This window comes from Lepisma saccharinum, chromosome 7 (assembly GCF_977018435.1).
Source record: "Lepisma saccharinum chromosome 7, izLepSacc3.1, whole genome shotgun sequence".
NCBI lineage: Eukaryota > Metazoa > Arthropoda > Insecta > Zygentoma > Lepismatidae > Lepisma > Lepisma saccharinum.
The window spans coordinates 90,235,316-90,248,285 of record NC_139235.1 but is presented as its reverse complement, the minus strand read 5'-3'; the positions used below and the strand labels follow the sequence as shown (position 1 = coordinate 90,248,285).

At 36.7% G+C, this 12,970-nt stretch overlaps 1 protein-coding gene across 2 annotated transcripts in view; it reads left to right on the top strand.

Annotated features, from left to right (window-relative positions):
* Positions 1-12,970, top strand: part of LOC145990005 (peroxisomal acyl-coenzyme A oxidase 3-like) — a 53,457-nt gene that overhangs the window by 18,401 nt on the left and 22,086 nt on the right. For both annotated transcript variants that reach the window (XM_083125590.1, XM_083125589.1), the window contains exons 4-6: positions 3,437-3,583; positions 9,794-9,941; positions 10,951-11,125. In XM_083125590.1, coding sequence (XP_082981716.1) covers positions 3,437-3,583; positions 9,794-9,941; positions 10,951-11,125 — 470 coding nt within the window. The remainder of the gene's footprint in view (positions 1-3,436; positions 3,584-9,793; positions 9,942-10,950; positions 11,126-12,970) is intronic.

The following is a 12,970-nucleotide window of genomic DNA, read 5'->3' as shown; positions in this document are numbered from 1 at the left end:
ACTGGTTACAAATCTTTAAAATAGAATCAGTTATACGAGGCGTATTCGGAAAGTAAGTACCGAAAGGGTGTAAAAAATAAAGTAAAATTGTTTCGTACCTTTTTTTATTTGCATTGCATTCTACAGACCTTAAATTACTTTTCTACGTAGTTTCCACCATTGTTCAAGCATTTGTCATGGCGTGGCACTAGTTTTTGTATTCCATCATCATCGAATGTTCCCGCCTGTGACGAAAGCCATCCATGCACTGCTGCTTCGACGTCGTCATCCTCGTCGAAACGCTGACCAGCAAGGAACTTCTTCTTCAGATGAAGAAAGAGACGGTACTCACTTGGTGCCAAGTCAGGGCTGTTGGCGGATGAATAAATTGTTCACAGCCGAATGACGTGATGACATTTTAAATTTTTTTGGGCCGTTGGGTCTGTCCTCTAGGCAAGAATTCTACCATTCTTGCATTGAGAAAACAAATCACAGACCAGACTTCACAGTCCGTCGGGCCGATTGATTTTCTTGAACATTTCAAACCTTCAGAAAACTACGAAGAAAAAACATGACCTGCTCCCACGCGTGCCTGTGGCTAACTAACAGATGAAAGACGTCAGCGAGAACTCACACGGTCGCGACTGCATCTCTACAGCGGCAATATTTGCAAACAGTACTTACTTTACGAATACGCCTCGTACAATGGATCCTGTCAATGTTACAGTCTTCGAATGCAGCAACTTAACTGTGAAACAAGCAGTCTCTTTTATTATTATTTAAGATGAAAATTTTGAATGTCTGGGAAGCTTCGTTCATTGCAGAAATTGCCTGATGATATTTGGGATTTATAATTTTTAAAAAATGTGAAAAAGAAATTTCATCTTAAATAATAATAAAACAGACTGCTTGTTTCACAGTTAAGTTCCCACATTCCAACAATGTAACATTGACATGATCCACTGTATAACAGATTTGTAAGCATTATTATCATTGTATCTTTAATCAAAATAAAAATAAATGTCTGATGAAGGGAGCGGATTTTCTCGTGAAAGGTCACAACAAAAAACTGTGTTTTTATGCTTGTAACAACCGTAGACTACAAGATAAATAATTCTACAATGCAAGCACTGCATACATACAAGAAAAAAACATTTTCAATTGTAGTCTAGTCCTATCTAAGCATAAATTAGACTTATATTTAACTTTTTGTCAAAACAGTTTTTCACAAACTCATCATTTGTTAATTTCAGTAGCTCTCCTCATTGAAACTGTTTATTTAAACAGGTGTGGCAAAGACATGATCAATTTTTAAAGTAGATAGTTGAGTGTTGATTTGGAATGTTATTTGATATAGTTGCTGCTATCTTTGTGATATTTTAACCCAAATTAATATTTGAAGTAAAGTGAGCAATTTGTGTGTTTCTGAGTTCATAATTTGCTACACCTTATCTTGTTTTAATTTAATTAGTTATGCACAGATGATATTATTACACTAATACCAAAACCAAATAAAGCCCGCATCACGTGGAACTGTATTTCCAGTAGGAATGCCCTAGTTGGCGCTGGACTGGCTACCCATTTGCTAGTTTTTGCCTCACACAATACTTGTTCCCGTACTTGATGATAGACTTTTATTCCCATAAGACATTGCGCAGAGCAGACAATCTGTAAAGATGGACGAGCAATTTGAAGAATGTTGTAGGAGAATTACTGCTTTGTAATTTTTAAGTAATTTTTAAAAAAGAAAAACCTAGACTAGAAATTGGCTTGAAGAAAATATGGTAATCAATGCATACCGAACAAGCTTTTTAATGAACTCTGGTATGCGTATTCAAATTCATACATGAGTTTCACATGATTCACAAAAAAAAAAAATAATACTCTTTTTAATAATAAGGATTTTCATTTTCGGCTAATGATATTTGTCACATACACATCTCATCGCTTTGCATACATACCTAAATATTAATGAACTCAACACTTATGCCCTGCAAGTCATCAGGCAACACTGAAACCTCTGACTAACAACTCTGTCTCCTCTGCAAACTCGCAGATTATCTTCACATGGCCAAACTTTGCTCTGATTGGCTGTTCCACAGCATCCAGTCGAGGAATGCCAGTAGCAATTAGCCCATTCCTCAAAACCAGTCAAGCAGCCAGTTCAGTGCCAACTAACTGGATAACCAGTTCCGTGTCATTCAGCCTTTAGTTTGGCAGAGAAAATGCTGAGATGGTACCTTCAGTGAAGACCACAGATGCTTCATTGGTTAATTAAATCTAACCAAACCACCCCATAATGCAACAGCCCTTCAGGGGCCAACGCCTGTAAAAGCAGCTTTTTGTGCTAGTTTGAGTGTCACTGTTACTCCTTTTTTTAAAATAAACTCCTTAATTGTCCTCACAATATTTGAATCAACACCAACATTTTTGGATCAAGTCTAGTACCATTTGTATCAAAGACAAGAGTGCTAACTCCCAAGTTCGATACTTGGTGGAGGCACGTAGTGGTTCGGATCCCACTTTAAACTGTAGGTCCAGTCCTGCAGTCCCGATTAGCCTATTTGTGCATAAAGTGGAGTTAATACTCAAACTAAAGCGTGCTAACTATTTGGCTATCTGGGAGATCCCCTTGAGGCTTGGCTGAACTTTTGGCCAGCCAATGCATCTGCTTTCGAATTTTCGTCTCCTTTTAAAAAACCTCTATGATATTTCAAAATCTGAAAAATTACGCATGCTTAGAATTTCTTCTAGAGCATTCATGCAAATTATTCAGTGGTTCACTTTTGTTGTTTAGATATGAGCAATAGTTTCGTGGCTACGCAAGCCTATTAAACTATTGCAAAAGGAGAGGAAAATTAAAAAGCAGCTGCCCTGACATCTACGAAAGGTCCAGGCTAACCTTATTTAAATTAATCAATCAACCAACAAAACAATTGACCAATTGATGGAGTATCAATAGAACATTTATAGGACTCAGCTGATGTCGATATATCTATATCAGTGTTGGAACTTAAGCCAATACCAGCTGATACTTTCCAACATTTTTGTTTTGCACAAGGTCCATAAAAGGGCTGAGCAACAATTGCGGAGTCATAACTATCTTGGACATTATGCAAAATTCAAAGTTTCTTATTTTGCAGTAGTTTTCTGTCAAATATGGAAATGCGGATTATATAACTTGTATTTTAATATTCTGATTTAAATTCTTGAATATTTTAAAGTTAATCTGTTGCTAAATTTATGTAATGATTTGAGTGCACTAATTGTATTCATTATTTTGAACAACTTTGAATTTTTACAATTTTCAAGCATTGATAACTGTCGGAATTGTTAAGTATATCGGCATTGGTATGGGTTCAAAGTGGTATTGTCTTAACCGTAAAAAAATGTCATTACGTGCACTAATTTAATATTAATCAGTGTGTATACATTTAATTTTCTTCTTTTATTTCAGTACATTGTACTTATCACAGCAATCAACCAGTACGACACATCTGTTATGATCAAATATGTTGTGCCTTTCCAGTTTTTTGTTAGTAGTATAAGAGGTTTGGGAACTAGCGTTCACTACAAGTATGTGGAGGCAGCTGAGAATAGGGAGGTAAGGTGGTGGTAGATATTTATTATACATAGTGTAATAATGTCTGGTGTGATTAGATAGCAGATTTGAGAAATAGTGTAAAGTATAATACTTCGTGTCTTTGGCGAAAAATTATTCAATTCACCTATAAATTTCGGTGAATCATTTGTCACCATTCAATGACTGTAGATGATTGGCTAAGAGACCCACATTAATAGGTGAAGTAACGTTTTGCAAGTGTCATGTGAAATTGTTATACAAGAAGAGAATTCAACCATATTTCTGCTATGAATTTAAATATATTATAAAGTAGGTGTTGCAAATGCTTATTTATTTAGTAATAGTACTTTGATGGGCTCCCTCGTAGCCAAGTGGTTAGTGCTCTCGTTATTGGTGCGAGATGTCCCAGGTTCGATTCTCGGTGGGTGCCCACAAAATTTCGGCATTGACCCAGCGTCGAGGACAATTGGGAATCTTACTTCCAGAAGTAGTGGCCTCTGGTCACGAAAACCAGAAGACAGTGGCGATGGGATCCGATGCGCTGACCACGTGTCACACAATGGACAAAGGCCGCTCTGGTAGGCCCTGGCCCTTCAAGGGTTGTTTTGGCACGGAGTTTAGTTTAGTAGTAGTTTGATACTTGTATGCAGTATTATAGGTTTCTTAACCCGTATACAGTGTTCGAATTGAAGAAAATGCAGAGAGGGGGAAATCTTCAGAACTACTGTTCAGTGGTGGTGCAAGAGCCGGATAATTATTTATTACAGATTGATGAGAGGCCACACAACAAATGTCAAATATTTTGTTAATTTCCATTATTGTTGTTGCCACCACTCTCAAACTTTGATTTTTGCTGTATTGACTGAACGTAAAAGATTGACTGCATAAAAGATTTAAAGTGCAATGACTATCGTTTTTCACACCATCATGAACCGCAAGCTCAAATTTATGTCTGCAACAGTGCATGACTGTCATGGCATCCAAAATATTAGAATACGCATTCAGAGGGAGGGAATTTTCCTTCCCTGGTAGGGAATGAAAATATAAATGTAGAGCCGGGATGAAAAAATAGAAGGGGGAAGGCTTCACTCCCCTTCAATTCGAACACTGCCTATATATATGTGTGTGATTACTACGATTTTTAAAAAAAATCTAACTTTTTACACATCACTTAGAGGGGGACGAAGTATTGAATTGATAACCATCTTAAGTACAGTTATTGGATTACAGGAATCACTATTATCATTCAAATAAGTAGTAATTAGGCATGCATTAATACAAATCTTCCATTGATTGATCATTGATGGATAATGATAACAATGTTTGGACAGCAATTGTATTGTTCCAAATATCTATAAATGTTACAACAAATTTCAGCTATTCCGTATGAATTTACCCTTGTTTTTCTTGTGTGTGTTCTGTATACATTGTGTTGCCTTTCTGTTTTATCAGGGTGGCTATCCTTGAATTCCAGGAATTTTGCGTGAATTTTTTCTGTAGATGTGAAAAATTGCAACTTTTATTAATCCAAATCCCATTGAATTTATACATAGGTATAAATTCCTGAAACAAGTTTATCACAGAAAGCTGCAGTGCAAATAAAACTTTGTTAGTGTTCTTTTGCAGAACAATCTATCTGACATACGGAAGATTTTGCAAGATAAGATATCTTGTTGATTAGTTAAATTTGAGTTCGAAATTCTTGTACAATTAACAATTTTTTTATAGATTAATATATCCCATAATATTTGTGGTCTGCGGTTATTACAAGCATAAAAACACATATTTTCGTTTGTTATATGTTCAACAGGGGCACGCGAAGGGGTGCTTGCACACCCCATAATTTTCTTCCGCACACCATTCAGCACCCCCTACCCAAAACCTGTATTCTACCGAAAACATTACCTCTTACAGTGTCATGTTATGTCATGTCTTTGTCATATTGAACGCCGAATGTTAGGTACTGAAGTGAGACTGCTGTTATTATTTACATCCTCCTCTCAAAGAGATTAAACATTTTTTTCCTGTACTGTCGGCACTCCATAAAGATCAGCAGCCCTTGTCATTATATATTCAGAGTTGTTGTTAAGAAATGCTTCTTGTGTTTCAAGTAGTCTGTTTGTGTTTTTCGATAAATGTATACCTCAATATTAGTTGTAAGTTTTCCATTAAACTGTTGATACACGGTTTTGTTGTCTGGCTACTTGTTCGTCCTGTTTTCCTCAAGTTGCATTCAAACAAAAATATCATTTGTATCTGGTTGTATCGTGACTGTAGTTTCCTTGTTAATTCATTCAATTTGTTCTAGTAAACATACAATTTCAAACTTTTTCAAAGACTGTTACGAAGAGGTCAAATATTTGTGAAGAGGCTATGTATTATGAAAACGAACAGGTATGAAAAGAGGGGGTACCAAAGCAATGGAACATTTGTTGCAGAAAAGGGCAGCATTCCAAAAAACAGTGAATTGATGAAATGTGACTATACGATTTCGTATTTATTGTTATTTTATTTTTCAAATTGCAGAACTTGAGGTTGCATACAGGCAAGTAGCCAGGGGTAGGGCTCTGTGGGCTTAAGAAACCCCCCCCCCCCTTAATCTTGGAAATATCTAATTTAAATAGTGTAGGGTGGTGATTAATTTTACTTCTTTAACAGGATTAAACATCTTGTGTAATAAGTTGTAATGTACTGACAAGTTCATCTTCAGGGCTTCTACCCCCTCCCCCACACTTTTCGCCTTTACATAATGACTGCTGATAAAGGATGAGCCCCTCCCGAAATAAAATTCAGACTACGGGCCTGGTTGCATAGTAGCAATTTCTTTCTTTTACTAAGATGCACACAAACTGAACACTCAGCACTTGTCGCCTATACAATGTATTTGACTTTTGATTCATAACTGAACTTTGTACCCGAATTTGTTGTCTTGTAATCAAGAGATCCCAGGTTCGATACCTGGTGGAGGCACATAATTGTTCGGATCCCACTTTAAACTAGGTCCAGTCCCAATTAGCCTTACTGTGCACAAAGTGGACTTAAAACAATGGATGTCAATCTAAAATTGTACATTATGTCAGTTACGGTCATTTATTTCAATTGCTGTAAGAGTGTTGCAGGAACATATGGTAACTTGAAAGTGAAGGATTTTTTTTAGAGGGAGTGAGCAACACTATTAGGGGGGGAAATATACCTCGACCCCTCTCCATGGAAAATGTCCTCCACTAGTCCATATATGTCATTGACCCCCCCTTGAACAAACTGTTATTTTCAAATTACCAAACTTCGTTGTTGTGCTAAAATGAGGCAAAAATAAAGCAAGTTGCTAGTATTCTTCAATTTCATTAGCATATTATCATATATGTCTACTAAAAGTTGATTGATATTTGATTTAGGGACTAAGACATGCATGCATATTTCATGTTTTCTTTATTTTCAACATCGCACCCTCTAAATTTAATTCCGTACCCCCTCAGCACCCCTAGATGATAAATCCTGGCACCGCCGCTGATGTTCAATGATATGTCTTCATCACATATTTTTATGATATAAAGTTTTAAAATAACACAAATTTTGCTTATTACATGATCCTGATTTTTTTTTGCTTTAAAATACTTTTTAGATCAATTATGATATTAACAGGTTCTTTAACCTTTACTTGTATTATGGTCGATTTTTTGACCATGCAGCTGATTACAAAATTCCTGTTTTTTTTATTATCTTGATACTTTTCTGTTATGTCAGAAATACTTACAGTGGGTTAAACGAAGCTTTGGCATGTCATATGGATGCACCCCCCACCTGACTCTAAATTTACATATGGAAGATGGCACGAATTTCACGAATTTTAAATTCGTACACTTATTTGACAAAATGTTATAACTCGTACACTATTTGACCAATCTACTTCGAGTAACTTTTTTTTTGGAGCTAAAACATCAGGACATGCAACCGTACAGCAAACAAAATGCCAAAGCCAATAAGAGGGGTTCGGTGGGCCGTGGCCCCCAACTTTCAATGAAAAAATCATAAAAATGGTGAGTTTTCCCCCCTCTTCCCCCGCTATTTTGGGAAGGGGATGCAAATTTAGCCTTATTTTCAAAGAATGGTCCTTTCTCAACCGAATGAAAGTCATTTCATGTTCCTGGGTGCATTACATTATAGAATATGTGAAACAAACTCCCCATTTTTATGATTTTTTTCATTGAAAGTTGGAGGCTGACCCCATCCCTCTTGTTGGCTTTGACGTTTTGATTTCTGCACGGTTACATGCCCTGATGTTTTAGCTGCAAAACAAAAGTTACCTGAAGTACATTGGTCAAATAGTCTAAAGAGTTATAACATTTTTTGTCAAATAAGTGTACGAATTTGATTCGTGCCAAAGGCCTCGGCGAAACCGTGATACTTTCTGACGACCCCCCTTGGCAGAGTAAAGCTTAAGGTTCAATGGTGGCAAAGATATTTTCAAAAATTTCTCTCCTTTTGAAAAACTACTCATATTCAAAAATTATGTGCCAACCTGCACAGTTGGCACATCATGCTATGGTGCGAGGTGTCATGGACTCTAATCCAGGCTTGTGCATGGGTGTTTTTTTGTGAGTTTTCCTTCATCATATCATCACTCATATTCATTATTGTCATTAGCTAAAAGTGGCAGAAAGGCGACGCTAAATAACAAAACTGAAATCGAAAATTCTGAATTGTTTCATGTATTTAGAATTTCTTCTAGGGGATTCAGGTGAATCTTCATGTGATCTCCTATGCATATTTGAATTATGACATCTAATTTGGCTCACAAGTACGAGGATTGTGTATTTACATATCTTGCTGGATATATAGACTCGAGCCGCCCCCCATGGCGGAGTGGCTAGCACATCGTACTACGATGCCAGGGGTCCCAGGTTCTAATCCCAGCCTGGGCATGGATGTTTATGAGTGTCCATTCATCACATCATCACTCATCCTCATTTTCACAAATTAACCAAAAGTGACACAAAAAGCAAAGTAAAATAAAGCAAATCAATCAATAACATAGACTCGAGAAAGGTATTGGCGATGATATTTTTAACTGATATCTGCTGCGCCTGTTCGTCAAAATTACAAAGTTGTAGTGCTGACCGTCCTTCCCAATGGCACAGTGGCAGCGTCGTCACCTTGTAATCGAGGGTTCCTTGGTTCGATACCTGATGGAGGCACATAGTGGTTCAGATCCCACTTTAAAGTGTAGGTTCAGTCCCAATTACCCTTACTGTGCATAAAGTGGACTTAAAACACTTTATCAATCAATCAGTCAAGTACTGACCCAGCAGAAATCAGTTTCTAAATATAACCTGGTTAGGAAAGTCTGATAGCAAGCTCTGCATACAGTTGGGAGCTGAGAAGACTGCGAGTGCGGGGTGAGGTTCGGGGTGAACGGGGAGCTTCGACTTGGTGTTCAATTTTTCAGTGTTGCCAGACATGCAGAAGTCCCTGTAGGAAAGGGTGATAATTTGATAATGGAATTTGGACTTACAGTGTGAGGTGCAGTCTGGCGTTCGGAAAAGTTCGGAACCATTTGTGAACCTCGACGGATGACGTCAGCCACGGGACATCTCAAAGACCAGCAACGGCATAGGAATTCACACTTCTTCCGTGTTTTCGGAAATAAGTTTGTTTTAAAAATCGAATGAATGTTCTGGTGTAAGTCAATGTATATGTATAGAGCAGACTATATCTAGTAAACTGGGTCGCTGAAGGTTAACTATCAAGAGAATTAACATGCAACGAAAAGCCGGCTCAGGGATTGAGCAAAGGTTTATTCAGAATTTTTTATTTGAGGGGTGTAAGTTTGTGTTTATGCGTGTGAAAAGGTATACTTAGAGCCAAAATCACCATAAATTTGTCCAGGAAAGAAGCATTAAAGACGCTAGGAAATACACAAAAAGCACACACACCCTTACTTTCTTAGTCACGTTGGAAGCAGATTGCTTTGATTTGTGAAGTTTTACTCCATTATTAGTATTGCTTTCACTTGTTACTATGTAATATGTTCCATTCATTTGCAATGCATTTTCGTACCATGCCTTTTTTATTTATGCCGCTGCCACCCTGAAAGGAAGACGAGCTGGCTGCACATGGCGACAACAGGCAGCTCAGTTTCGCATTCCTCAGCCTCGCAGTCTTCTCAGCTCCCAACTATACATGACTCATATTGATGTGTGATCGTTTAATAAGATTTATTTTTTTCTGAAGATTTCAGGCTGCTTTGCCCTGACTGAAGTGTCTCATGGCACAAATACCAAAGGCATCAGGACGACATCCACTTTTGACTCCAGCACCCAGGAATTTATCCTTCACACTCCTGACTTTGAAGCAGCGAAGTGTTGGATTGGAAGCTTAGGTGAGCAAGGGAGAAACAGATTACACATTCGAGATATGTCTGGAATGTATTGAATCATTTCATGGTTCTATACACGGTTTTAATTTCCAAAACATTGTCCATGTGTTTCTCAGGTTACGACAGTGTTTCCCTGCCATCGTCTCAGTGACCAAGTGCTGAACTTACTTTCCCACCACGGACGGTCCCAGGTTCGGATTCTGGAATGCTCATTGGTGTTCCTTGATCAGTTTCACCTAATCATCACTCATCCTCATTATTATTATTAGCCAAAAGAAGCAGACAAGATTACGTAAAGATAAAAAAAGCTGAACATGTATTGGTATGGGAATTTATTACTGAAGCTGAGTACAGGTATCAAATCATGCCCAATCACATGGTTAAAATTAATTTTTCTTAAAATGAAAAAGATGTTACTTGCATACCATTTTAAATTGCCTTTTGATTATTGATTTTTTCCAAAATCTAGATTACTTTTTTTTTTACACATTTCTATTTTTTATGCCAAAATGGAATTTTTTTGTTCACCTAAATTTTTGTGCACCAAAGATTACTGTACTTTATTTAGCTTTTCTTAATCTTCTGAGCAGTATCTCTATTTGTTATATGATAATTAACGATATATTTGTCCATGTCCGTAGATTTACATGCATCATTAGAATCAGATATATTGACATAACACCCTGCAAATGATTAGTAAACAATTATTTGGCTGAAGGTGTCTTCATGAAAGAATTATAAATTGTGTCTAAAATTTACAAATTGCATTCGACACACAGGACAATGAAATTGCATTCCTTTTAAATAGGTTGAAATAAAGTTAAAATAACATGTGTACAGTATTTTAGCTGTGTTTCCGCATATTATAAATCCCAATTAGCTTATCTGAGCTTCAAAACAAATTTTATACTGGATTGCTTTCATATATGAGTTGCTAAAATTGCATTTTATGTTGCTAATTTTGACTTAGCTATATTTCGCAACTTCTTAAAATATATTTTATCTTTTCCAGGCCAGTCCGCTACTCATGCCACTGTATTTGCTCAATTAATTACCCCAGATGGGAAGAAGCATGGCATCCATGCATTTGTAACTCCCATTCGAGATCCAAAGACAATGCTCCCTTATCCAGGGGTAATAGTAGGTGATATGGGAGAGAAGATAGGCCTAAATGCAATGGATAATGGGTAGGCATTGTTTATAGTAGGACATTAAACGAGCTTGAGTATAGTTCGTTGCCCTTTTTAAACAGACAAACTGATGATTAACCCTAGGATGTTCTCAATATTCCTGTATTATTTTTGATCAGAAAAACATAAATATAATGTAAATACGAGGCAAAATGCACTAGGTGGCTCTATCAGGCACCATCTTTGAATGCATGCCAGTGACAGTGTGCAATTGGTTGGTAATGATGGTAGTTTTTGTAATTATTATAATTCACTCTATAAGTAGAAAGCATTAATAGAAAATTAAGATTTTTGATTTTAGCGAATCATAAAATACATGTTTGACACTCATGCAATAATTAATTATTTTTTATTAATGAGGTAATATTTGTAATTATTATGTAATCATATGAGGTCAGACAATTAAGTAATGAGAAAGATTTTATATTGTGAAAAGGATACAAAATAATTGAACATTGCTGGTTTATTACTAAAAGTACATCCCTCCTGCATCAATACAGCAATTGGCACGGTTGGCCAACGATCGATACGACCTCTGCAAGTCTTCATGTGGTATGACTTGAGGATTGGACGTCACAACCTGTTGGCTGGTCCTGTGTTCATCAAAAGTGTGTAATTTCAGCAGCAGCTTCACTTTCGAGAACGGGAAATAATCACAGGAGAGAAATCTGGGGAGTAAAGACGATGATTCAACATATTCACTTCTCTGTGGGACCATGCATTATCGTGGAGCAGGAACCAACTGCCCTGTTCAGGATACTGAGGTCTGATAATGTCAATTCTCTTTCATAATCATTCCGAGCACTACGAAAGTAACAACCAATTACACTTTCACCCTCTGGAACAATTTCATGATGAATAATGTCTTTGCTATCATTAAAAAACAACATTTGTCTTCACCCTTGGTTTTGAGAGCTGCATTTTCTTGCCTCTTGGTAAATTTAGTGACTTCCATTCAGCGATTTGTTAGTTCGTACAAGGACCGTAGTAAAAATGCTCTGTTTTGTCCTCCACAACAATAGAATTCAAGAAATGTTTATTCCTGCAAGCAATTTTCAGAATGCCTTCATGAAACTTGATGTTCACTCGCTGCTCCATAGCTATTACGTGACGACACCCTTGCACCTCCTTCACGACATGGCGGCATAATTCCCAGCATGCCTATCGCAAGTTCATAAGGTGTTGCCAGGTTGTGGATTATGGACCACACTACATCAGGAACGCGTTACTTCAGAGATAGAATGCACATGTGGGACAATATAAAATCAGTCTCATTACTTAATTGTCGGACCTCGTATATTCAATAACAAAATAGTTTCTTGAATTTTAGTGATAATAAAAAGTGTTGGCCTGTGAGGTCAAGTACATTGAGCTAATGACTAGAGGCACATATTTTTGGTAAATAAAAAAACCAAATTTCGGTACAAAAACAGAGTCTATTTTGGGTTCAAAAGCAGTAAATAAAATAAAATTTCGTTGTTATAGTGGTGAATAATTACATCAAAAGTGCTATATAAGATGGCATTTTGGTTTTAAAATTGTGAATATAATCCTAAATTTGATTTAAAAACTGCACTTTTTACACAAAATAAACATATCCCTTCTAATAGCACATTTATGTAGTTACCAGAGTATTAAGTTTATTCCTGTGTAAAGGGGACCATTTTTGCTTCTCAAATATTTACAGCAGAATTAATCAATTTTCCGCAAATTGCATAACTCACAGGATCCTTCAGACTTCAGAAAGTGTCACGTCGGTATATAAACGGTAAATTTCGTGTTTAAAGAGTATATTTCGCATTTTGCAGTTTATTTTGCATTAGACAAAACAGGGTAGGAAAA